The sequence below is a fragment of the Astyanax mexicanus genome, chromosome 4, assembly GCF_023375975.1.
Source record: "Astyanax mexicanus isolate ESR-SI-001 chromosome 4, AstMex3_surface, whole genome shotgun sequence".
NCBI lineage: Eukaryota > Metazoa > Chordata > Actinopteri > Characiformes > Acestrorhamphidae > Astyanax > Astyanax mexicanus.
The window spans coordinates 47726876-47754682 of NC_064411.1; the positions used below are offsets into that span (position 1 = coordinate 47726876).

Below are 27807 nucleotides of genomic sequence, written 5' to 3' on the forward strand. Positions count from 1 at the left end.
CGGTTTATCCCCCGTTAGCTTGTTTAAATACAGCAAACAGTCCAATATACTCGCCTCTGAATGGCGATGATTAGCAGATAATGCTAATGCTGCTGCACCCAGCTTTAGTGCTGGAAAAACTTCACTGAAATCTCACCCTTATAACTTTATACACTCAAGAGAGTGGCTTTAATGATCCTTAATACCTGACTGGTAGAATTCATACATAAAGCGCACCGGATTATAAGGCACACTGTCGATTTTTGGGAAAATTAAGGATTTTAAATGCGCCTTATAGTGTGAAAAATATACGATACTCAAGCTAACCCTTGTGGACGGTGAATAGTGTGGTCTTTAGGTTATTACCTATGTTCAAAAGGGGCAGTGGAGAGGTTAATGTGGACGGTGAAGCTTTGCCTTTCACACAAAAATCATATAGTGGTCATTTGCATTTCTGACCACCTCCGAATGTGGTATAAGTGATTAGATTACGATGCACCATAACAATGCATCATATCCCGTTCACATAAGATAATTGTACAGGCCATTTATGATCAGATAACCCAGGGTGCATGTTAATGCCAACTGTAAACAGGGGTCAAGACGTCATATTGAGAGCAAGGTGGGTGTGGTCACCTGGAGTAGCGACGCCCACTCTGACAGCAGCGATGACAGAAGATGAGGAGGACTGAGAGCAGGACCAGCGTTCCTCCAGCAAACACACACAGCATCACCAGCAGCAGCACATAGTTATCCGGCCTGCCTGGCGCCACCGGCACATCCTGCTCACACACACACACACACACACACACACACACAAACACAAACACACCATGATTTGTAATAAACAGTTTAATGTAATGATACATGTTTATAACTGTATATATAAACACACACTGTAGTATCTAAGGAAGACTGTTGAAAAAGTTGAAAGTTTGCAGTAACAACTGTAACATTCTCTAATCGAAGGATTTAGTACACTAGGTGTCAGAACGTTGCTGTGAGGAGCATCAGTGAGAACAGATAAAAATTTTTTAAAGCTGAAACCGAACAAAATGAAACATTTGGTTAAAAGCTGAATATTTAATACCGTAAACATTTTTCACCAGTTCACGTTAACTGTGCCATTGCACCAAAATAAAAGCCTGAAAACTTTATGTGAGGGATGGAATGAGAATATTTGAGCTACAATAAATGGCTACTTGCATTATGGACACCACTACACCACTACTCTACAACTCCATTCCGAGTCTGGAATGTTGTGTTATACATGTTTTTATTCCTCTTTTCTGTATGTGTAGCTTAATAAATAATAGTTGCTCAATTTTTATTTATTTTTTTACATAATTTATTGTTCCCGGTAACCTGCATCTTTCTTCCGAATAGCATTTATTGGCACTCAAACTCACTCATGAATTCACTGTTAGAAGGGACAGGGAGGTGTGAATACTTTAGGACAATGATAAACTGCTGCATCAGAAATATATCTGATGATTAAAAATGATGAAACATCCGCAACCTCCACCCACAGATTCCACCGCTGACCTCGATATGAAAGAACAGAACATCATGCAGTGCCAGCCTTTCAGTGTTTACCCAACTCATATCCTGTGACCACACATACCAGGCTGTGTGTGGAAACACATTCTAGGTACAGACTGATTTTATGTGTGTGATAGAGAAAGAGAGAGAGAGAGAGAGAGAGAGAGAGAGAAATAAAGATAAAAGAGAGAGATAGAGAGTGTGTGTGTGCATGGTTCAGAGAGTTAGACAGGCTGGGGGAAGCACATGCAGCTGTGTGATGGAAAGGTGGCAGCCCACATGTGGCCCTGGCAGCAGTCACAGTGTTAGTGGCAGTGCAGATTAAGGCTGCAGGGGGAAGCAGGCACTGGCCCAGTCCTAAAGCTCCAAAAACACCAACCTGGAATCACAGCACACACCCATACACTATACTATAATCAGTGCTGCAGTGAAAAATACACTACCTGGCCAAAAATCTAAGTCTCCACTTGGATTTAAGTAAGTAAATGTTGTGGTTGTGGTTGATGCTGCAGTTGATCTGCAGGTTTAGGTTCAGCAACAGTATGTGCTGAAAGAATGAGGTCAGCTGACTACCTGAATATACTGAATATAGACCAGGTTATTCCATCAATGGATTTTTTCTTCTCTGATGGGAACACGGGTATATTCCAAGATGACAATACCAGGATTCGTGGGGCTGGAATTGTGAAAGAGTGATTCAGGGAGCATGAGATCATCATTTACACACATGGATTGAGAGAGAGTTCACCACAGAGTCCAGACCTTAACCTCATTGAGTATCTTTGGGATGAGCTGGATGGAGAAGGTTTTGTGCAGTGGTCAGACTCTACCATCATCAATGCTGCTGTAAGATCTTGGTGAAAAATGTATGCAACACTGGATTGAAATAAATCTTGTGACAATGGCACAGCAAATATGTACCACAATCAAAGCTAAAGACGGTCCAACCAAATATTAGAGGGCGACTTTGTTTCATACAGAAAACAAACTTCTATATGAATCATATAGAACAGCATATTTGAGCAATAAATAAAATGTAGCTGATCAGCCAACAATGTCCTGCAACCAGTGGGCCTACCGTTTCTGAATGCACCCTATTTAGTGCACTACTGTAAAAGGACAATGCTCATCCACATTAAAAAAATGAAAAATTAGGCAGATGGCTGAACCCCAAAGCAGGTCATGTTAACTGTGCCATTGCACAAATTTAAAAGGTAACACCTCACATATTAATGGGCGTGGGCGTTCCCAAACTGTCCCCTGTGTCACGCCTGGCACTGAAAGCGCTCGTGTCTCTCCCACACTCAGCACCTCTGGACAACAATACCCAGGATGCACCTGGCCTATATGAACCCCTCACTCCACTTCACCTGTGCTGAGTATTCATGGATTTTCCTTATACAACACTTTTCTCTTTGTCTGTGTTTTCCCTCTTGTTGCCGACCCTGTTTTTGTATTTACTGACCTTGATTTTAAATGGCTCTCTGATATTGCCTTGTCTGTGAATCTGTGAATGACCCCTGGACTGTTAATCGTGTGTGACTACCCCTTGTATTGCCCCCTTTTTTAATAAACCTGTTTTTTTGTATCTGCGTGTGTCTGAGACCTGCCCAGAGGTAATATGACTCGATCAATTGTCATACTGCTACCCCACGACCAACCACCACCACCTTTACACATTCAATATCATTCACTCTAGAACAGGGGTGTCCAAACTACAGCCCATGGGCCATTTGCGGCCCGTTTCCTTTTTTGGAGCGGCCCGCGAGGTATTTTAGAAATAGAATGAAAGTTGGCCCGCTGTTAAGCAGGTTTTTATAATGTGAGATTCAAAGTTTGAACGCTAGGTGTCAGAAACAAGCCAAAGAGTCTAAAAGCGGAGAGGGTGCGCATTTCTAGCGCAGAAAAACAGGCCAAAGAGTCTAAAAGCGGAGAGGGTGCGCATTTCTAGTGCAGAAAAACAGGCCAAAGAGTCTAAAAGCGGAGAAGGCGCGCATTTCTAGTGCAGAAAAACGGGCCAAAGAGTCTAAAAGCAGAGAGGATGCGCAGTTCTCGCGCAGAAAAACGGGCCAAAGAGTCTAAAAGCGGAGAGGGTGCGCATTTCTAGCGCAGAAAAACGGGCCAAAGAGTCTAAAAGCGGAGAGGGTGCGCATTTCTAGCTCAGAAAAACAGGGCCAAAGAGTCTAAAAGCGGAGAGAGTGCGCATTTCTAGCTCAGAAAAACGGGGCAAAAGAGTCTAAAAGCGGAGAGGGTGTGCAGTTTTAGCGCAGAAAAACAGGCCAAAGAGTCTAAAAGTTGCCGTAATTAAGGAGTTTAATATTAAGAGACATCATGAAATTAAACATCAATTTGAAAAATCTTAGTTTACACAACACTGTCAAAGATAAAGATAGTAAGTCAAGTAAAACGGTGTGTAAATGAAATAATCAGGAAAAAAGTATTATTTAAAGTGGTATATTTCATTATTTGTTTTATTACAGAGTCTGTGGCCCGTGACTTCAAATATATTTCTCCTTCTGGCCCCCAACAAAAAAAGTTTGGACACCCCTGCTCTAGAAGTTTTAAATGGAGACATCTAGAATAGACTTAACATAATTTATATAATGACCAGAATAATTATAGTTGCTGCCCAATGAAAACCCTTAATGGAATTCAATGCAACATAAGTTTTGAGTATTTGTATTAGTCCATTTATCAAGACATTCTGATGCAGTGTGTTTAAATTTTGTAGTGAACTAAAAAATCGACAAAAATGGAGATATTTTCACTGGCCTATTTTATGCAATGTTTATGACAATATCCAGTAGAAACACACTAAAATCATTTAAGCTGATACAGAAAGCTCACTGACCACATGCTTTGCTTTCAAAAAAGCACTGTACTCACTACAGTGACCCACCAGTCCACCAGTGTCCACCATTAATCACTCGAGAGATACTGAGAACTGCAAATGACTTTCAATCAGCCCAAAACACTCGCGTTCCACTGTACACCCTCAAGTGTTACATCCTTATTCAAACAGCTTAAACCCTCAACAAAGAGCTCTCCCAAGCAGTTAATTAAACACAGGCCATTACAGGCTTTATTCCAGTAAAAAATGAAGTGTTACGCAACAGAGTGCAATGTCACATTTCCATTCAACTGCTGTTTAAACGACCGTGTTACATAGTGCTTTTTGGGACTGAATCGTTTCACAGCCAACGCAGAACTGCCCTGTTTAATAGACCAGAGCAGCCTTCAAGTATAATAGCGGATTCTAGTCAAAGAGAGATTCAAGTAAGATTTCATAAAAAAAAGACCAGATTCCAGTGAAGGTTCTGCTCCGTTTTTTTACTTCTTTAAAATGCTCCCTTTTTCTGGTCTGAAAAATAAACCCAGAAAACATCGTCCGCTTTCCCACTGCAGAGTCAAATGGTTACGAAAGCTCTTTACAGTTTCATTTTCCATTTGCTGCATTGATTAATCAGTACCAGGAGGCTCACAGGTTCTCATGCACTGCAAAAAATCCATTAGCAAAAACTAGACAACATATATGCAATATAATATGCATATGCTAATTTTAATCAAATACATTTTTTCTTAGTAAGATTTCTTTAAAAAGCAATCGCAAAGTCTCAAAATGAATGAAATAAGACTTAAATCAAGCAAAAATCACAGATTTTTTGCGTTAAATTTGGACACAAGAAGCAAAATAACTTGACTGCTGACTTTTTGTGCTTATTCTAAGATCAAATTACTTAAAATAAGGTGGAAATACTAGATCATTATTCCAACAATCAGCAAAACAATCTAACACTTACATACACAATGCTTAGTAAGATTTAGTTTTTTGGCAGTGTGGATGTCTTTAGATGTGTTATAAAGGGAACATTCTAGATAACTAAATGCAAAATAGAGAACTGTGTGTTTTAATAGCTTGTTCCAAATTAATATCAGCAGAGAATCTCTAGAGAGGAGAATACCCTCTTAAGAATCTTTTCTGTGTTTATCAGGCCATCAGAAGGTGCTCTAGAGTGAGTCCAAAGTTAACTTTTAAACATGGTCTGAGTGTAACTTCATCATCATCAGCTTACCAACCAGTCAGCTCACAGTAGCAGTAATGCTAGCGCCTCTACAGCCTAAAAACTTTACTGTAGAAAAACTGAATTATATAAGGAAGTTGTCTTTGCTTTCTTAGCAAAATACATAATTTTACCTTCCAAATTTAAAACAATATCCTGGACAAGTGATTAGTTACTATTTCTAATTTGAAAATGTGCCCATTGACCAGACATATCCAACATCACTAGCACAGTGCTAACATGACAGTGACCAGGCGTATCCAATGACATTTCTGCAGTTACACACTGGAAATGCTAAAAAAATGTTTTCAAAAGCCTAAAGATGCTCTTTTCAGCTACAAAATAATGAAACTGTGCAGTTCCAATTAGAATTTCACAGGTATCTAAGTTCACTTTAAATACCCGGATGTGTTCTTGCTCCTCCCTCATTATCGAGGATGCATGGAAGGTGACCAGTGTGGACTTCTTACAGTCCAATATCCCACAATGCACCTCGCAGTGTCAGGGTGCAGCAAGGAATGGCGAGGAGAGCGGACGCAAATACGAATGTATTTATTAAACAGATAACAAAAGACAAAAATAAACAAATAAACTGAAACTAAACTGAAAACAAGAAACACGGGGAACATGTGAAACAGAGACGCAACCATAACAGACTTAACAAGTACGAGGACCGACACGAGAGAAAGGGAACACGGACTATAAATAGAGGTGGACACACACGGGAAACAGGAAACACCTGGGACTAAGGGGCGGAGCTACAAATGAACACAGGTAAGTGGAAAACTACTGAGACACAGAGGAGCACAGGTAACATGGGGATATAACACAGACATGAGACAGGGCCAGAAAAGGTAAATAAACACAGAAACATGAGAACAGACAGGGACCACGTGACACGCAGCAGTATCAGCGGAGGAGAAAGTACATACCAATAAGTTAAAATAGTACTGCTGTGTGATAAATAAAGTTTTTAGTTATTTTAGGTAAGAATATAGTGGTTTACACTTCAGATATATGGTTTATTTGTTAAGGAATCAGACATGTAAAAAAGTGCTCCTAGGTTTTCAGAAAAATGCTCTCTGCACCCATAGGAGAGGGTGACGTCATCAAGGAAGCAGCTTTTCCAATTACATTACATTTGGCAGACACTTTTGTCCAAAGCAACTTACAATAGTCAAGTACAAAGTAATAGAAGTTAAAGGTAAAAACATCTTTATATAGGGCCTAAAGGAGGTCGAAGGGAAATAAGGAGATAGAGAAGTGAAGGAGGGGAAGAAGGAAATGGGGTTAGAAGTAGTTAGTGTGTTAGAGGTGTTAGGAGAGTAAGTGATCTTTGGAGAGCTCTGTCTTCAGGAGTTTATTAAAGATAGTGAGAGGTTCTCCTGATCTGGTAGTAGAAGGTAGTTAGTTAGAGGTGTTAGGAGAGTAAGAGCTCTTTGAAGAGCTCTGTCTTCAGGAGTTTATTAAAGATAGTGAGAGATTCTCCTGATCTGGTAGTAGAAGGTAGTTAGTTAGAGGTGTTAGGAGAGTAAGTGCTCTTTGAAGAGCTCTGTCTTCAGGAGTTTATTAAAGATAGTGAGAGATTCTCCTGATCTGGTAGTAGAAGGTAGTTAGTTAGAGGTGTTAGGAGAGTAAGTGCTGTTTGAAGAGCTCTGTCTTCAGGAGTTTTTTAAAGATAGTGAGAGATTCTCCTGATCTGGTAGTGGAAGGTAGTTAGTTAGAGGTGTTAGGAGAGTAAGAGCTCTTTGAAGAGCTCTGTCTTCAGGAGTTTCTTAAAGATAGCGAGAGATTCTCCTGATCTGGTAGTAGAAGGTAGTTTGTTCCACCATTGGGGAACTCTTTATGAGAACAGTCTGGATTGCTTTGTGTGAATGTTTGTTTGGTAAAGCGAGGCGACGTTCATTGAATGAGCGCAGCGGCCAGGAGGTATCGTAAGCCTTCAGGAGTGATCAGTGCAGGTAGGAAGGAGCTGTTCTGTCATCACCTTGTAGGCGACTGTAAGAGCTTTGAATTTGATGCGAGCATCAACTGGTAGCCAATGGAGCTCAATGAGCAGCGGGGTGACATAAGCCCGTTTTTGGCTGGTTGAAGACCAGACGTGCTGCGTGCTTACAGAATAAAAGTCAGAAAAAAATACCAAATCCATTCTGGCCAATTATGAGAGCCCAAGCTTATGTACTCCATACTGAGAAAGGGCCGATGATTTCTTAAGTTTCAAATTCCCTTCTTGTCTGCTTCCCTTGTTCTTACCTGATCTGGTATCCAGGTAGATTCACATGCTAGTCATCTCTGCCAACATTTGCAAAACCAAAGCAGATATAAAATTATTAGTTCATTCGAATAAGACGACAAAGAGAAAAAGAAAACATTTTTTACCACTGTATGCTAAAAACGAAGCAGTGCCATGATCCTCCACCACGTTAACTCTTCTGTATTAATGGGTTTGAAGTCCAGCACTTCCCGACGGCACTAAAGAGTACAATTAAGTTTGCGTGCGGTGGTTGATTAATACGTTCTGGCCGGTAAGTCTGAGCCTCTGGTCCATAATCAAAACGGCAATGAGATACTTAATTCAATTTTCGGAGCTCATCTGAATGGAAAACGAGGGCAGCGCCTACTAAAATTAGCCCCAGAATAAGGGGCTTTCATTTGGAGGATGCTGTCACCAGCGGTGCCAAGGAGCCAAGCCAGAAACGTCAGCACTCAATGCTCCTTTTCATCTTCTCAAGGATGAGTGTGTGTGTGTGTGTGTAAATATGTGTGTGTTTGAGTGTGTGTGTAAGTGTGTGTGTTTGAGTGTGTGTATCCTGCTTTCGATTGATGGAGAGAATAACCTCAATCTACTGTCTGTTTCAAGAACAGCAACATGATGTTTATGCTGGGATTTTTTTAACGTAGTTTTATGTAGTAAAGTGGTGGTAAAAGGATAGGATTTTACACACTAAGAAAAATAACTAAAGATTTGTACTTAAAAAAGTACAAAGCTTGTCGTTGGGCTGTATCTTATATAGAGGTACAAAAAGTACCTTTTATGGAAAGTCCTTTTTTGTACCCATGTTTTTTTATGCTAACTACCTTCCACTACCAGATCAGGAGAATCTCTCACTATCTTTAATAAACTCCTGAAGACAGAGCTCTTCAAAGAGCACTTACTCTCTTAACACCTCTAGCTAACTACCTTCTACTACCAGATCAGGAGAATCTCTCACTATCTTTAATAAACTCCTGAAGACAGAGCTCTTCAAAGAGCACTTACTCTCCTAACACTTCTAACAGACTAACTACTTCTAACCTCATTTCCTTCTTCCCCTCCTTCACTCCTATATCCTATTATTTCCCTTTGACCAGCTTTAGGCCCTATCTAAAGATGTTTTTACCTTTAACTTCTATTACTTTTGTACTTCACTATTGTAAGTCGCTTTGGAGAGAAGCTTCAGCCAAATGTAATGTAATGTAATGTAATGTAATGTGTCAGTGGAGGATTAGCAAAGTAAGAATTTGTATTGTATAGTGTAACTGCCTGTTTACTGTGCACATGACAATAAATATCTTGAATCTTGAATTACTGAAGAACAGGAAACTCTGCAGTTAGATAGGAAAGTACACTAGTGATTGGCCAGTGAGTGATTAAACACAGTGTTTAAGAACTCCAGCAGCACTGCTGCATCTGATCCACTTACTCATACCAGCACAAAACACTCATTAATACCACATACTACACCACCAGCATAATGTCAAACTGTTTCCCTGCAGTGTATCGTGATGTTTATCGAATCACCAAGTTCTTGCGAATACAATCCAAGCCTTATGGACTCCTATACTGGATGTGTGTATATATATGTGTGTGTTAGTGTGTATATATATATATATATGTGTGTGTGTGTTACCATGCCTAGTCACACACTGTGCTCGTTCTCTGCATCATACAAGCAGCAATTATCTTTCCCTTCCAGCTACAGCAGCGTTCAAGGACCTTCCAGTCCTCCTGCAGTGGATCTGATCTGAATTCTGAATGTGAGGCAGAAGTGAGTGGCCGGTTCTGCAGCGCCGATCCTCCTTCCTGATCCGAGGTGAAAGTACTCCACCCCTCACTCTCAGACTTAAACACACGGGACAGTCTCCAGGCAACGGCCAATCCCCCCGGACCCCCAGCCCTTATTACAGCTCACAGCACACAAACTCACAGCATATAGGCCAGCGCATATAACCCAACATATATAGCCCAACATACTGTATATAGATCAGCTCACACATACGGGGCCTCGTTTAGAAGCATGTGAAAACCTGCAGAGTGAGCTAAAAATTAGCAAACGCTGTGACTTTACTTTTCGCTCTACTTTACTATTGACCTCTGAAGTAATCCATCATTCTGTAGAGGGTGTCATGCGCATTTTAGGAATGCTGGAATTCTCTGTGGGAATAATGAATGGAATTTTTGAATAATAGCCTAATTTGTGCCCTTTAAAATCTTTAAAATCAACTATGTTTGGACTTTTGTACAGTTTTAAAGTTTAAAACGGTGTATTAAAGACAGCAGAATACAATACAAAAGGAAACTTTAAAAAAACCCAACATTATATCAATAGGATACATTATCTCATATCTTGCCATCAGTCTTAGAAAACACAATTTTACAATCTTTCTTGTTCTTTTTTTCTCTCTGAATGGAAATAGGATAACCCTGGTTTATTAAATGATATAAAATAAATAAATAAATAAATAACTGGCAATTGTCCTCCTCTAAAACATGTTGAGCTGTCTAATGACTAATGCTTGGCTAAATAAAGGGAAAAAAGTGAACTACATTGAAGTTCCTGCATAAACTGCGAGTGTGATTGCAGTGCTGATTCGTAGCTGGTTGCTGTGGTGTCTCTGCTGGTTGCTAAGGTGTTGCTAGGGTTGCTAAATTATCCTATAGCTGCTCCATACACACACAGTACTGGAGCATTAGCTGGCTACCTTCGTTGGGCCCCATTCATTCCTATGGGGCCATTTCGCACAACAATTGTACGAAAACCGTACATCTTATCGTTTTCTAAAGCATATTTTTGGAAAGAAGGCCATAAGTTCTATTGGCCATCCGAATTTCATCTTTGTACTTTGTACTTTTTTGACGTACACGGGCATGCAAAATTCTCCCTGTTCATTTTGAATGGGCAAAAAAACGCACATTTAATATCGTCCAGATAGGGTGATAATGTTTAAATCATTCTTGTTATTTTATCTGACATTATTTTTGTGCACATATAAAATAACAGAATTTTAGGACGAGTAAAAATTCTAAATGTCCATCTTCTCTTACTCAAATATTCTATAAAAAAATCTTCTTTTTTTTTTTTACGTTTCCTGTTCATGATGAACTTTTCACACACCACTACCACTCCATCACATCCCTTTAACTCACGTCACGTTTCTCGGTTCTAGAGAAAATAACTTACTTTAACCCTTTGAACTCTAGGCTGTTTTTGTGTGTTTTGTCAGTTCCTCTTTCAGGTCTTATAACACAGTAATTCTATCAGACAGACACATGCCCTGATCTCTTTTACTCCAGAAGACATACGACTGTAATTATTTAAAATGTAAAAGGAAGCAGCCTGTTTCTTTTTTTTTTTTTTTTTTACATATTTTTAAATGTATAGACTTTAAATATATTCCCACCTAAGATATGTTTTCAAAAATGGTTAGACTAGAGTGTTTATGAGTTAAAAGCATAAGAATATTGATGACAGTTCATTACATGGCTTATTATTGTGACAATACTTTGGAGAGCATCAGGCGGATTTATTTTTCTTGATAATCACACCTCTAGGATACATGTAGATACTAAAAACCTGACACTCAGAGCAGCCTATGCCCTTCAGTATTTTGATCAGGACACACAAAGAAAACTATACACAAAAATGTAAACTTTTTAGTCTAAATAAATAAAAATGTATAGTGCAAAATAACTACTTAGTAAAAATGCGCAAGTAAAATACTAAAAACTATATAAAGTAGTGCGCACACCATACCTAGCTTTAGTTTGAGTAAAGCAGGTAGTTTCACACTTTTTCTGTGGACACTTTTGAGTCTTTATTTACTGATATTATTTGGTTTGAAACATCATATAAATATGTTTGAAGCACTAAAGGAATATTGGTTGAGGAGGGAGATCTCACTTGTTTTAGGTGTTTTTCTCAATGGGTTTCTTGTAGATGCTTTACTGCACTGGGTAAGTTGAGTAAATTCTGCCCTTTTTAACCATATATGGATTATGTTGATGTGTGAAGGGATTCCTGAGTAATTAAGCTGAGAACACAAGGTGCGATTTTGGACGTGAACTCTGTCCGTAGGGTTCTAAGGGTTAAGCATAGTTCCACACTTTCTTATAAAACCAGGAGCCTGTGGTCGTTGTGATAGCACATATATTTAAATGGAATATATTACAATTTCCAAACCCAGTCATTTAAATCTGCATTTAAATGAACCCTTTGAACACTAGGCTGTTTTGGTGTGTTTTTTCTCTGTTTTGTCAGTTCCTCTTTCAGGTCTTATAACACAGTAATTAAATCAGACAGACACATGCCCTGAGCTATTTTACTCCAGAAGCCTGCTCAAAAATATAATCATTTAAAATGTAAAAGGAAGCAGCCTGTTTTTTTTTTTTTCTTATTTTTAAATATATAGACTTTAATTAAGTAAGTAAGCTGAGAACACAAGGTGCGATTTTGGATGTAAAATCCATCCGTAGGGTTCTAAGGGTTAAGCATAGTTCCACACTTATTCCAAACCAGGAGCCTGTGGTCGTTGTGAAAACACATTTACTCAGAAATGCATCCTGGTATAAATGGTATATTTATTACAATTTCCAACCAAATCTGTTCCAGTCATTTAAATTTGCATGTCAGAAGCAGATCTTAACAAAAGAAAAGAAAAGAAATGGCCGCTGTCTAGTATGGGAATGCTCTTTTATTCTATTCGTAACATTAAAATATGTTTTCAAAAAGTCAAAATGAATTAAGTTACTTGAAGATCAGTCTACACAAAAGCAATTACATCTAACAAACCCATCAGTCCACTCTGTTTTTACAGTAAATATATTGGGCGGCACGGTGTTCGTGGTTAGCACGTTCTAGATCGCAGTTCCTGTGTGTATGATTGGTTAGGTGTAAAGCGTGTAAACTGTAAAGCTTCCTTGGGTTTTTAGAAAAGCGCAATATAAGTGTAACTTCATTAATTATTCATTCATTCATTCATTCGTTAGATGGTGCAGGGGTGGTCGTGCCTGGACACCGGTACCAAAAAAAAAAAAAAAAAGGTATGGTATGCCTAGACCTGACACGATAATTACTTCAACAATTTATTTCTCGTACAATAAATGGACATGGCCTCAATAATATTTGATAATCATGATATCATTTATTGTGTTTATGTGTATGTTTGTTCACATATATAACACATATACATAGCACAGTGTGGACTGCAGCAGGTGGGGAAAAAAGTATAGATTTCACAAACTATGATTAGTTAAAATTTAGTTGTCTTTAAAGGAGAACTCCGGTGTAAACTCTTGTGGACTTTTGTTGTAGTAAAACATGACGGAGAGTACTAACCTCTGTTCTCCCTCAGATTTACGAGAGCCAGTATTTTCTTTACAGTTTGTCCAAACATGCTTTTAAATGAATGATATGGGGCATATTTTGCCCCTGCAGATAAATCTCTTTTTTCCAGGCTTTCAAAGTGACTCCACACTCCAGAGAATCCGGAGAGCCCTGACATTAAAAACTAATCAATATTAACTTAGAAAGTGCACAAGAGGCTTATTAAAAACCACTGATTACATCCTGTAGCGTAACCTTATCTCCTATTCTTCTATCTGTAACCTAAGCTTAAGGTAAAGTGAAAGATAATAAACTTCTGAAAGATAATAAATCTCTTTGAATTCTACCAATGAGGTGTGGAGCTCCTTTGAGCCTAGATAACGGTGTAAAAAGCAGGGGCAAAATATGCCCCATATCATCCATTCTAAGCATAGAATTACAGCTCTCTGAAAGCTGCAGGAGACAGGAGGTGGGCTGTTCAACAAAGGTTAGTACTCTTTATCATGTTTTACTACACTAAAAATCAAATTTACACCTTTAAAATTCTCCTTTAAATGGATATAATTGCTTTGTTATAGTATCCTATTATTATATACTATTATATAACAGTTTAATTTAAGTTGTCTTAAAATAAAACAATAATCGCGTTTATCGCAGTAATTTCTGGGACGATATATCATCCACAAACATTCTTATTGAGACAGGCCTAGGAATGCCCTAGTTATAGTCTATTGCTTAGTTTGCAAGTAATGATGTTTCCAGTCTAATCTTATTGACCACCAACCTCTCCAGCCTCTCCAACCTTTCTCAACTCCCTAACACACACTGTACACTGTGTACCAGCCATCAGCAGCATCCTACATCACCTGACCACTCGCTGGGGGGGTTGGGTTGGACTGTTTTATAGCAGAAATAGAATACAAATGTACGCCAGCCCTCCAAAAATGGATTGCGATAATCTGCACTCAAGGATTTGAGAACGTCACATCTATTGTTATGAAAGGATAAGAATTGCTGTTATTCAAGCCCTGCTGCTACAATATTTTATAGTACGCCATTCAAAACCCAAGGCAATCTGATTTCATATCTCTGAGATGATATCACCGTATCTACCAGCCCTCGCCGGCTGCAGCAGAATGTGCCGCTGAAGGATAGCGCTCCTCGTATTCAGCGGCGCTCGTGACTGACGTAGATAACGCTTCTGTCAGGCGCCCTTGGTCGAGCGAAAGAACAACAAAGGAAAAGATGCTGGCATATGGAAGGCGAGGAATTCTTCCAGGCCATTTTCCAGCACTTTCAGGTGCGCTGCCTTGGAGAGATGCAGCTCTACGCAGCATCAAAAGACTTTGAAAGCTGGGAGAGGGGCAGAATAGAGATGGGATGGGTGGGCACTATGGGTGGGGGCTGGCTTCCTAAGCAAAGGCAAAATGCTTAGTATGGACTTTCCTTTGAGGCTGCAATAGCTGTTTCATGTATTTACATAAGGCTGGTTCAGTATAAGCATAAGGGGGTAGAGATTCTGAGAGCATGGAACAGCTTGGGTATTGGTAGGGATTAGGGGTGGGCGATATGGCTCTAAAATAATATCACGATATTTCAGGGTATTTTTGCGATAACGATTTACTTGGCGATATAGGAAAACAGAAAAATAATTAATTCGTTTCAGGAATATAGTATAAGAGTATAACAGCATAATCATTATGTGGCAAAATAAATAATATAGCATAAAATAATATAATGCAGCAAAAAATATTGCAGAATATTTAGTGCATGCATATAAACTACAAACTAAAACAATTATACAATAAATACACCTAAAGCTTCACAGTAAATAATAGACTACTTTTAAGACAGAACATCTCTATTATCACAATATGGATTTTTAATATCAGGATATTTCTGTATCACGATATATTGTATACGATATAATATTGCCCACCCCTATTAGGGGTGTCTTACTTTTTTCTAAATGTATTTCAAATTTTATCCCATTTTTCTTCCATTTTAGCTAGGGCAATTGTCCCAGTTGTTCAGCTGCTACTCAGCTGTATATCCTTCACACAAGGAGTGTAAAGACTAGCACATGCCTCCTCCGATACATGTGAAGTCAAACTCAAAGCCTCTTTTCATCAGCACACTTGGAGGAAAGCGCAGCAACTCAGTTCTGATTCAAGCCTAAATAACTCAAGTTCTCAGTAAACGTTACTTAAACTTTTTAAGGCAACAAATTCCCTCAAATTATTTAAGTAAATATAACTTATCCAGGTCTACAGTGCACCTGAAACCCACCCAACCCATATACCACCCATGTGAGCCTCACATGAGAATGATGACTAGGATTATGTTTACAGGTTCTTCTGTATTTGAACCACACATTTAAATCAAATTACATATCTAGATTAGATTCTTTAGATCAGGGGTTCTCAACTGGTTGCAGGTCGAGACCCATATTTCTCACGGTCATTGAGTCGCGACCCAATAATAACCCATTTAAACATATATATGCATGCAAAGTCAATTGAAGAGTATTTTCTTAATAAACTAAGGAGGAACATGACAAGTACTACATGTATAAAAGTTACTTTTATAAAGTTATATAATTATATATTATATTATATATATATATATAAATGTATTTGTCTTCTTTTCCCCAAAATATAAAAGACAAGAGTACAAAATCAGATGAGCATTATTATTATTATTTTTTTTTATATATATATATATTTATTTTTTACAAGCTACAACCAGAACGTTCCCATGACCCACTTTTGGGACCCGACCCACCAGTTGAGAAAATTGATGCTTTAGAAAACCAAAAAAATAGTTCATCATTCCAAAGTACTCTCCATTAATACACACTTGGATGTATATGGGAGGTTCTTTAGTGGTCATGGATTGGACAAATGGATCTACAAATCACCTCAAACTGGTTGAATTCAGATAATTAAAAAAAAATTACACATAAATATTAGTTAGAAGGTTCTGTAGAAGTTGGGATTAAAAGATTATATTATAGCAATGTATATACAAGGTTTACATTGTTACGAAAGTCACGGGATAGCAGTTTGTAACGTAAAGTCTTTCCTCAGGGAATGGCTTGGGAGGTACAACATATACACCTGTACAAGTTGTGAGGTGTTATCTTGTCAGTGAGGCTGAGCACTTTGCAGAAACGTTGCAGAAATCACATCCACAAGCAATGCAGAAGACCCTCCGCTCATAAGAGATGACAAAAGTCATGGGACACAATACTAGTTCCTTTTATATTACTTATCCTATTTACAAAAATGACTCTACAAAGAACCAATCAGTGAAAGGTGATACAGAACGTGAAACAAACAGATACTTTAGAAGCACAGCTTCAGATCTGTGTGAGGAGTGAAGGTGGGGGTACTCACGGTGGCGTTCTCCGTGAGGCTGGTCAGCAGAGGCCGCTCATCGCTCATGGTCCTGGCGGGGGTGTGCGCTTCCTGTACAGGGAGAGACACAAATATGACAATATGGCAATCAGATAGATGTCTGCTTTTCATTCATCAAGCCTCACCCCCCTCCACGCCCTCTTCGCTGACTCGGCTAAACTGCAGCCGCTTGGCTCAGATCTTCACTTCTTCCTCATCTCTCAGCCCCCCAACACCCCACCCCAACCCCCGGCTGCTGGCTCACGGACACGGATGGCTAGAGGTGCCAGAACATCTGAGCTGCCGGTGTGCTGGAGTTCTATGTCCAACATGTTTTTCCTTTGCTGGAATCAGATCAGCAGACCAAAGAGCCGGGAAACTCTACCTTTAAAACTCGAAGCTGAACAGGCAGGAATACAGGCAGGAGTTTGAGGTAATTGATGATGATGAGGACAGGGAACGAGGGAGAGAGCCTCAGAGAGAGAGAGGAGCTTAGTTAGCAGAAGCAGAAAAGGGAAGACAAAACATTCCTTGAGGAGATCTGGAACGTCCTTGAGGGTCCAATCAACTCCTGTCTATTCTTATCGTTCATTTTATAACAGAGCTGAGTCTGCATTAGAACAATTGTGCTCTGTTTTTTTTTTTACTGTCTTTATAAGGACCAACCATCTCTACAATGGCAAAAAAAACATGTTTTTTACATTTTACTGATTGTGAGGTTAGCATAGTCTTGATTTGCTGCAGATGTGTTCAGGTGTGTGTTTTACTATTGGTGCATGACTATAACAAAATAGCGTAAATCTCACTTTTCTTCAAATATATGAGCGATTCTCGGTTATGATTAAGATTTTTCCTTCTTAAGCCCTTTTTGGACGTCTATGAAAAAATTGTCACACTTCTACTCAGTGATAAAAGTCCTGCATCCGGACTGCAATTCAAATTCCAATTCTTGGTCACTTGACATCACCTTCAGTAGCTCCTCCATTTCCACTCACTGTTGTGTTTAGGTGGATCTCAGTGTAGCACAGTATAGTTAACCTGACCAGGAATTGAACCCAGTAGCTCACTGGCAGGTAGTGAGCACCACTGCACCATACCACATTTAAACATTGTGTGGGCATTTAAAGTATATTTAAATCCCATTTCTTTCATTTTAAAGCTATGGAGGGCATGATCATCATAACTTTTAAAGTTTAATTCTATACAATTAAGCAGTGTCCAGCTCCACTCTAGGAGTAATGTAGGAAAAGAGCGCTGTCTACCCACCCAGAGAGAGCAAGGCAAATTGTGCTCTCTCAGGGCTCTGGCAGCTGATGGCAAGCTACATGAACAGGATTCGAACCAGTGATCTCTTGGTCATAATGGCAGTACAATATTTCTCTTGATCATAGTGACAGTACAATAATTAGAGGGCATTCAAAAGTTTGGTACCACTTAAAAATAAGACTATCTTTATAAAAGGTTTATAAAATGGTTTACAATTTGTTTATTAATGGTTACTAATTAGGTTGTAAATGCCTTAAAAATAATAAATAATCAGTTATAACACATACGTAGAAAGGGCAACAATGACCTGTTGTTTGCTAAATAGTGAACCTACAGCCATCTATATTGTTGCCCTTTCTACGTATGTGTTATAACTGATTATTAATGATTTTTAAGGCATTCACAATCTAATTAGTAACCATTAATAAACTATTTGTAAACCATTTATAAACCCTTTATAAAGGTAGTCTTATTTTAAAGTGGTACCAAAAGTTTTGACCCCTGGTCGAAATACCTGGAATGATAGACATCAGCTTTTTACTAATCGAATACACCCAACACAGCATTTTATATAACTGGTAAAACACACACTTACAGGCTTTTCCACTGTATAATAACCGGTGATGGGCAGATCATTTATGTATCTGATCCTATTCAGGTTATATAATCCATATTCTGCAAGTTGCTACCGCTCTGCACAAGGTCTCAAGATTCATCATTTAAGTGCTATACGGCTTCAACAATTTTGCCTCGGCCTTCACAGCCCCCCTCCATGTCTAAACCTCATCACACAACATGCAGACAGACCTGCAAAGTGCAGAGCAGCAAGACAGGCCAATTATCTCACACCGCTCACATCTACAGGCCTTCAGGTAAAAACAACAGACGAAAACAGACTAAAGCATCCCTAAAGCATGAACTGAAAGACTCTCAGCTGCTACATAAAGCATTAGCAAGAGGATGTTACTGAGTACTGACCATGCAGGGTGCCCAAACTTTTGCTTTAGGCCCTTTTCCATTTTTAAGTATGTAGGAGGCAGGGCGAGCTGCATTCTGGGAGAAGGAACAGATTCTCCTCATCTCTCATCTGTGTCTGTGTGTGTGTGTCTGTGTGTATGCGTGCATGAGCCACTATTCTCGTGGCACTCGCTCTGGAGTCGTGTGCTGTGCACTGGACCGTGACCCCGCTGTAAGCAGCCACATCTGTGATGCCACACAGCATGCAACCTCAACACACACACACACACACACACACACACTTTTACACATGCCACTACTAGCAATAGATGCACACACACACTGCAGTGCCAATATTGGTATTTTGCTCTGAATAACTACAGCAGTTCTCACACACTTTGTGGTCATAACCACTGGTCATAATAATTCTTCCCTACTGTGTGCTGTAATGTTACAGCTTGACCCAAAACACACACACACACAATGAATTCACAACTGTTTAGTCTAGGTCCATACAAATTAAATACATTAAATCCATGCCTTTAACACAGCTGAGCTAGCTCAGGTCTAGAATCAGCAACAGTATGTGCTGAAAGAATGAGGTCAGCTGACTACCTGAATATACTGAATATAGACCAGGTTATTCCATCAATGGATTTTTTCTTTCCTGATGACACAGCCATATTCCAAGATGACAATGTCAGGATTCATGGTGCTGGAATTGTGAAAGAGTTCAGGTTTCAGGGAGCATGAGATCATCATTTTCACACATGGATTGAGAGAGAGTTCACCACAGAGTCCAGATCTTAACCTCATTGAGAATCTTTGGGATGTGCTGGATGGAGAAGGTTTTGTGCAGTGATCAGACTCTACCATCATCAATGCTGCTGCAAGATCTTGGTGAAAAATGAATGCAACACTGGATAAAAATATTTTTTCTGGCATTATAGAAGCTTATCGAAACAATGCCACAGTGAACGTGTACCGTAATCAAAGGCGTTCACGATCATTACCATCTGTGATAATTCACGTTGATGAACACACTGGCCAAAAATATATAAAAAACTTAAAACTTGACCAATTTACATACTTTTGGCAGGACCTTAGCATGCAGTGCTTCCACTGCATACGATCATTAATCTGTAGAGGCGAGTGCAGCGCTATCAAGTGCTCAAATCTCATCAGCTAAAATCAATCAACCTGCGGCTGAGATTGCTGCGGTTCATCCTCCCCAACAAACATGATTCGTCAGATCAGTCCAACATCCTTCATTCATTTGGGTGGTGGGCAGTAACTGGGCTTTAGTATCAGTGGGCTGTTATGTAACACACTCGGCTTTCTTTACAGCTGGTGTGTGGAGTGAGAGAGCGAATAAGCTTGAGACTGAAAGCTAGTGCTTCTTCATCTGTGGTAACAGTTTACATACAGATTATGCCAAACTGTTCAGTCCGTGATATTAGAGTAGTATGGTATTTTTAAACATTAAAAAGGTGTATGGATATGCATATTTGCAAACCGGGAAGCAGTAGCTTGCTCCACGTTTTTTCATTTAGGCAAGTGTGAAAGCTGTTTCTGAGTCTGGAAGTGGTTCAGAGTACCGATCTCTGGTCCTCATTCAAATCTGTGGTCTGGGGTTTGCAGTCCAGTGCTGGTGTGGAAGCTATTTGCTCCCTGTGCTACGTGTAGGGTTGCGTGTTTGGTTCATTTTGTAATGTGTGTGACTGCTTTAGCTTATTGCATTACTTGTCTTTCTCTAAGTGTAAGCCTGATGAAGTCAAATTTCCATAGGACTAGAGCGAGGTCACTGCAAAAAGCTCAGCAAACAGCCAAAGCTTTTGCGTACCTACACGCACAAAAGTGACTCACTGAATTGTGCAAAAAATCCACAGTTAAAGCAAACTAGCAATAATGAGCCACACCCATGAATGAGCCCTGAATAAGTGCTGGGTACATAGGTTTTAAAGAAGTGAGAAAAATCCCTTACACGTCCTTGACAACAGCTTGAGTCACACAGTTTGAACTGTGTATGCATTGTGCCAGTATGACAATAGGTATCTGCTTTAGATAGAATGCTATTCTATACTATAATATACAGTACTATACTATACTGTGTACTATATACTAAAACTGTAGATACTGTACCAGTCAAAAATTTGGACATACTTCGTCATTCAACATTTTTGTTTACTTCTTTATTCAATTTATTTTCTACATTGTATATTAATATTAAAGATATATCATGGAATTATGTAATAAACAAAAAAGAGTTTGGCCTCCACATTAATCCCCTGATGAACTGAGATGGTGATTTGAGGTGATTTGGGATGAGCTGGAGCTTTACAGCGTGAAGGAAAAGCTGCAACTATTGTTCAACACCTCCAGGAACTCCTACAAGGTGCTAAGCAAACTATTCCAGGAGACTCTCTCTCATGAAGACACTGAGATTAAAATCTCACCAAGAGTGTGCAGATCTGTCCTCAAAGATAAATGTGCTACTTAGAAGAATATTAAATATAAAATATATTCTGGTTTGTTTAACACTTTTTGTTTACAGAAGAATTCTGCGTGTGTTCCTGTATAGCTTTAATATAGTCTTTAATATTAAATTTACAATATAAAACTAACTAACAGGGGGTTAAATTGTGCTTTTTCCTGATCGGCTCCTTTGTGAAGGTACTTTAGATGTTTCAGTGCTGGTAAAGCTGTCTGATTGTAAGCCACTTTTCTTGTGACAAATTTGAACTTTTGCTTAGTTTCCCGCTTTGTACAAAGTAAAACACAGCCAATCCAGTGATGTGTGTAATGTGGAATGACACATTTTTCAGACAGTGTCTAGACTGTGACAGCAGAATACCTCTGTTAGTGCCGGCAAACTTCTCTGAACCTCTCTGTGTGGAGGCTTTAGAGTCGGCATGCTATTCCCAAATGCCTGAAACTGGAAGTTGAGAATAGATTCTTTTTGGCACAAACGTCCAGCCCCAGGTAGAGCAAGTGCTGACTCACAAGATCGTCAGGAACAGTAGTTAAGTCTGATGCATCAACTTCAGGAAAACATTTTACAAACTTAACCTTTCACACTTATTTCACACTTGAAAAACATATGCATGATCATTGTAGTGGTTAAAAAAAGACACAAGCTATTTGCATCCAGGTGTTTGTAGCAGTGTGTACTATTACTAAAAATCTTAACATGGAAGTCAATGTAAAAAGCAATACAAAGAACAGGGAAACTGTTTAACTTTCTATTGAAGTAGGTGTAGAGAGATTTTATTTAATTTAGCATTTATATCAGTTCATTCATCATGAAATTCTGACACAATGTAAAAACATTAACTGCCAGATTGACATTATGTCAAAACGTAACACTAAAATGATCTCAGTTTGTAAAGGGTTATTGCAAAATGTTCATAGAAACAAAAATGATTCATGTTTTTGGCTCATAAACCCAAACATACAGCTCTAAAAATTCTGACTTTCTTTGATTTTACCAAATTAAAAACCTCTGGAATATAATCAAGAGGAAGATGGATGATCACAGGCCATCAAACCAAACTAAACTGCTTGAATTTTTGCACCAGGAGGGGCATAAAGTTATCCAAAAGCAGTGTGAAAGACTGGTGGAGGAGAACATGCCAAAATGCATGAAAACTGTGATTAAAAAACAGGGTTATTCCACCAAATATTGATTTCTGAACTCTTAAAACTTTATGAGACTCTTAACTTGCTCTGCATCTTTTTTGTTATTTCAGCCATTTCTCATATTATGCAAATAAGTGCTCTAAATGACAATATTTTCATTCGAAATTTGGGAGTTTGTGAAATGTTGTCTGTAGTTTATAGAATAAAACAACAATGTTCATTTTACTCAAACATCTACCTATAAATTGCAAAATCAGAGAAACTGATTCAAAAACTGAAGTGGTCTCTTAATTTTTTCCAGAGTGAAATGTTAAAATGAACAAATTAAACACTAGATAGTAACTAAAGTTGAAAGTAAAGCCTGAAAGTTGAATTGTGCCAATCCAGCCTAGGGGGTCTAAAACCCCTCCACCTGAATATCCGTCACACATCTCGTTCATTTATGTCTCGGCTCATTAACGAGCATTAACATGTCCCTCTTCTCGCCCCCATGCCTCTGATCCCCATTAAGCCCTGCTGTAATGGGTTCTGAGCATGTGCAATGTACAGCCGGCTCCGCATTGAGCTGGGCCCGTTCCTGGCCATTGTGTATTCATGAGGACCAGAAAAAAACCTCAACCGCTCAGTAAAGCACCTCCAGAGGCCTTCCCATACACACACACACACACAAACACACTTCCTAGCACGCACCTTCTTTTGCTATTCCTCGAGAAGGCCTGAGGTGCAGCCTGTGTGTGCGGATGAAAACAGGAGGTGTGCATTATCCCGAGTGAAGATGGGTTTTTGGCTCCAGTAGCAGGTGGGAGGAGTACGGATGGTTAAGGCTAGTGGGAGTGTGTTTATGTAACCATGCTTCAGGACTGGAGGAGAGAGTTAGCTAGGTGCTTTACCTCGCTTCAACTCCGCTGATTAACATGCCTGTTTGTTTTTCTCTTTATCGGAGTGCTCTTCAAAGATGTTCCGCTCTGAACGCATGCAGTGGGTTCAAATACGCCCAAACAGTGAGGTTACAGAGTTCGCAGGCTTAAAGCGATAGTCTGCAAATGAATTGATCTGAAAATGTATGGTACTGAAAATGTATGGATTTAGAGACCTATCTGGTGAGAGTGTGTAAGTGCACAAAGAATGCAGTAAAGCACTGAATTGACTGAATTATGACTGGGAATTCTTGTGAAGCTCAAACCTGTGTCTATCCTAGTTAAGTTCTGTCCTTTATGCCAAGCTCAAATTACACAACATCTTTGTCCCTCAGGATGTTCACTATGTCAGACTAAGCAGTTATCTTAATTTTGTGTCATACTCTGGGAACTGGCAACACTACATGTTAGTCACCGACCAATCATTGCCACGCCCTTGCAAAAAGAAGAGGAAGAAGCGACTGTGGGCTCGTTCTTGGATGACCCAAAGAGTCAAGAGAGTACTCCAGAGAGAAGTTGAGGTATGGTAAAGATGTAGCTAATGTTACTTTAGCTAGGTTTCAGTGCATGTAAATAAATAATAAACAGAATGAAGACAGCTCAACAAACTTTTCTTCTGTTTCTCTGGTTCAGCAAACTGCTGGAGCACCGTCCTACTTTCTTTTTACCGTGTTCACATCTGTGCGCCACAGAACACTCTGTCTTTCTATTGGTCGGCTTTAGGAAGCACGTCGTGGATCGTGTCAAACTGGGCGATAAAATACCAAAAATTCGAACATTCTAGTCTTTTCGTCTGACACTCTGGTGGCGTCGCTCACGTCAAATTACTGCTCTTTGACTGTGTCACACTACATGGACCTTTTTCGCTCACAATACTGAAATTCGGATCCAACGCAGGCAATCTGTCGGCTCCGTCAAAATCGGGTCAAACTCGGGGTAAATTAGTGTAGTCTGATCCAGCATTAACAAAAAAGAGCTAATCTGCTTGCTGCTTATGCTGCGAGTGAAGCAGTTTACTAATGGGTGGAGATCTGTGCAAGCGCAGTAGCCATCCCAAACTGTAAAATCATGTTTTTTGTGCATTGTGAAACCAAATGCCTATTTCCCATTCAAACCGATAGTATGCTGGTAGTAGGCAAAACCTGTCATTCGAAAAAAAAAATTGATTGCTGCTTTGAAAGAATACATCAATGTTATTTCAACTCAGTCTCTTTCTGGTGCATCTGTATTGTAGGGTCAGTCAGTGTTAGCACAGAAAAAAAGCTCTGGGTGGGTTTCTCTGTATTTGGGGATATTTGTTGACTTAAAATAAGCGTATAATAGGAGCCAATGGGCAGGTGATGAAACATTGTCTCACTGGCATCTTCTCTATATATAAGCCTGTTTCAGCACCTTCAGCTTCCCTATTATATGAGTGTTTTGCAGTCAATGGTTTTCCTGCTGATTTGTAAGATTGATGATGATTGATAGTATGCTACAGATGGAGCAGAAAGAAATAGGGTTGAAAAATGTGTGAGTATTCCTTTAAAGCTGCTTTAAAACACACTCTATAGTTTATTTTTACTGTGTAATAATTGTATTGATTTTTATATTAAATGGAAATGGAGTAAAATTAGTTAGTATATTTACTGACCATCTTACATTAAACATAAAAATGTATTTTGTTTTTTTTTTCTACTTTTTTTTTACTTTGTTTAATACATAACTCTTTTCCAATTCGTTTTTTGTGACATCCACTTCCATACGTTTCAACTTTGTGTCAGTTTTGACTTCATTTGTATTGTGGAAGTTTCATAGAAACTAGGACTGCAAAGATTAGACAATATAATCAGCCATGTTGAATATTAAAATTTTTGACTCCAGATTGCAATGATGAAAAATTGTCCATCATTAAACTCGGTCTGTATCTCTAAAAGTTCCCAAAAACAACAGACTACTTTCTGCTGTTTTAATCAACGTATTAAAACAATAATCAGCAGATAGTCAACTACCAAATAATCATTAGCTGTCTATATAACCTATCATAACCTATCATTTGATTGATCACGGTTTAGCAGTAGCTCATCTTGCGTCTGTTATGTGTCCACTACACTTCCACACTTATAACTTACAGTTATAGCTGATATAGTCTAGAAAATTGTCCGCATCCAAATCAAGATGCATCTAAGAATTGAAAACTTCCCTCATCCCTATTGTTTATGGCATTTAGTTCTCAGTGTCTCGATTTAAATGTCAGGGCCCTCTGAATTCTACCAATGGAGTGTGGAGCTATGGTGTGTTAATGGTGTGAAAATGGTGATTTTTTTTACATGGGCAACTATATGCCCCTATCACAAGCATTGTAAGCCTGTTGGGAGCATCACAGCTAAAAGGCTGTATTTGGGGATGCTGGGGGTGAACGGAGGTGGGCTATTCAACAAAAAGTTTGTACTCCTTATCATGTTTCACTGCAACCCAAGTCCATTTTACACCGGAATTCCCCTTTAAACGCTTATAATAATAATTAATGAGCCTATTTATAGCCTTTATAGCATTTCCTTTTGCCTGGACTAAATAAGAACTAAATTGCCCCCTATTACCTGATGTCCACACACACACACACACAGCTCCTTTTGTTCTCCTCTTTCTTCTAATCACCTTCTCGCACTGCTCTCCTGCTTCAGTCGACTCGCAGCCAGCTGGAACTCTCCAGCAACATCTGGCAACCCTGCAGCATTTGTGCTCGAAAGAAACGCAGCGAAATGTCACCACACACACTTCGCCATGTGTGTGTGCGCGTGCATTAGAATTCTGGTGGCTGCATTTGGGCTCGAGCTTTCATGGTCCGCGGGAGAAGCGAGGGTTTTGCAACGAGGGTGATGCACGACGACACACACACACACACACACACACACACACACACACACACACACACACACACACACACACACACAGGCATGCATGCACACCGCCATGGCAGTCTGGATCATCCCGCCGCCCTGCACGACCACCAGCATCAGCATGGCCCCCTTTACTGAGCTGCGTTAGCGTTGTTAGCTAGGTTACATGTTTTGTATGGTGATGAAAGGTGGCTATATGGGTGTGTTTAGCGGTTTTTTTGTGTACAGCGACACGGGTGGGCTTTATTCTCTCAGTGCAGCTTTTTGGCTTTTATTAGCTAAAAATAAATACCAAATCCGTGCACGAGCTAACTAACTAACCCTATCTGCTATGAACATGCTGCTGCTGCTGCTACAGCAAACATAACCTAGCTTAGATTACTGTGGGGAGAAACGAGAAATTATAAAATATGGGGTTTATTTATAAAGAGGGTTAACAGCAAAAAAAAGAGATAAATATAATAAATTATTAAATATATATTTTTATTTATAAACATCAGAAAATGAGACAGTAAAAATATATTAATTAAAAAAATAAATAAAAAGGTAGGATGACGCTCGTTTTACTGTGAGGTAAAAAAAAAAATAAATAAAAATAAATAAATATATATTACATTAAATTAATTATTTTTCTCAAATATTTTATCAGAAAATATCTCAAAAATAAAATAAAAAAATAATAATAAAAAATAAACGCAAAAAAGAACCCCCCACAAATAAATAAACAATTATTTTATATTACATAAAGTAAAAATGAATAATATATTGTTCTCAAATATATAAATATGTATATTAATAAAAAATAAGACCCCATTGAGATAAATAAAATGTGAATTAAATAATTAATAAAAAAATTATAATTAATTTAAAAAAGCGGGAGTAATAATGTAAAAAAAAGTCATAATAAAGGGGAGTGTCACTCACCCGGTTCCGCTTCACGCGCTCGGTCCCGCGCTCGCGCCGCCGCGCCGTTTCATTCCCAGCCCCGAAAAAACGGACAAACGGAGTTATGAATGAAACTCGGCTCGCCGAGGACACACCCACCGCCGGGGGGCGGGCCGAGCGCGAGGGTCACGTGACGCGGAGAGAGGCGGGGCGAGCGGGATTCCTCGCCATGTGCGTCATCCGGAGCCGGTCACGTGACGGCGTCGTGCAGCGCCGCTCGCTCATTCAGCTCTGCTGCTGCTGGAGGAGGAAAAGATGAACGGGCTGGATTCAGCTCTACTAAATATAGAGCATCTCAAACCTGCAGCGACTCCACACACACACACACCCCTAACACTGCCCTGTTAAATTACAGCACTTTATCACTACCTGAGAAAAGATGGGCTACAATAGTGTAAACACACTGCAGCCCTACATGGAGAATTACCTTCAATATACATTATTTTATACCAGCTTTTTAATATGTTTGATGTTTGGACACAAATATCATTAAATGTCTTTTCTTTCTCTTTCAGATTTTTACATTGTAAATTTATACTTATATAGATTATTATATAGATTCTTCTAAGTAGCACATTTATCTTTAATCTGCACAGATCTGCACACTCTTGGTATTTTAATCTCAGTGTCTTTAGTCACCT

At 39.1% G+C, this 27807-nt stretch overlaps 1 protein-coding gene across 1 annotated transcript in view; it reads right to left on the reverse strand.

The window, feature by feature from the left end:
* The window catches only part of LOC103031053 (voltage-dependent calcium channel beta subunit-associated regulatory protein), a 48403-nt gene extending 21164 nt beyond the window's left edge, over nt 1–27239 (reverse strand). Inside the window, exons 1-3 of the mRNA XM_022678921.2 lie at nt 27146–27239; nt 16564–16635; nt 616–761 (exon numbers count right to left, since the gene is read on the reverse strand). Coding sequence (XP_022534642.2) covers nt 616–761; nt 16564–16611 — 194 coding nt within the window. The 5' untranslated portion in view covers nt 16612–16635; nt 27146–27239. The remainder of the gene's footprint in view (nt 1–615; nt 762–16563; nt 16636–27145) is intronic.
* Nucleotides 27240–27807: the final 568 nt, after the last annotated feature.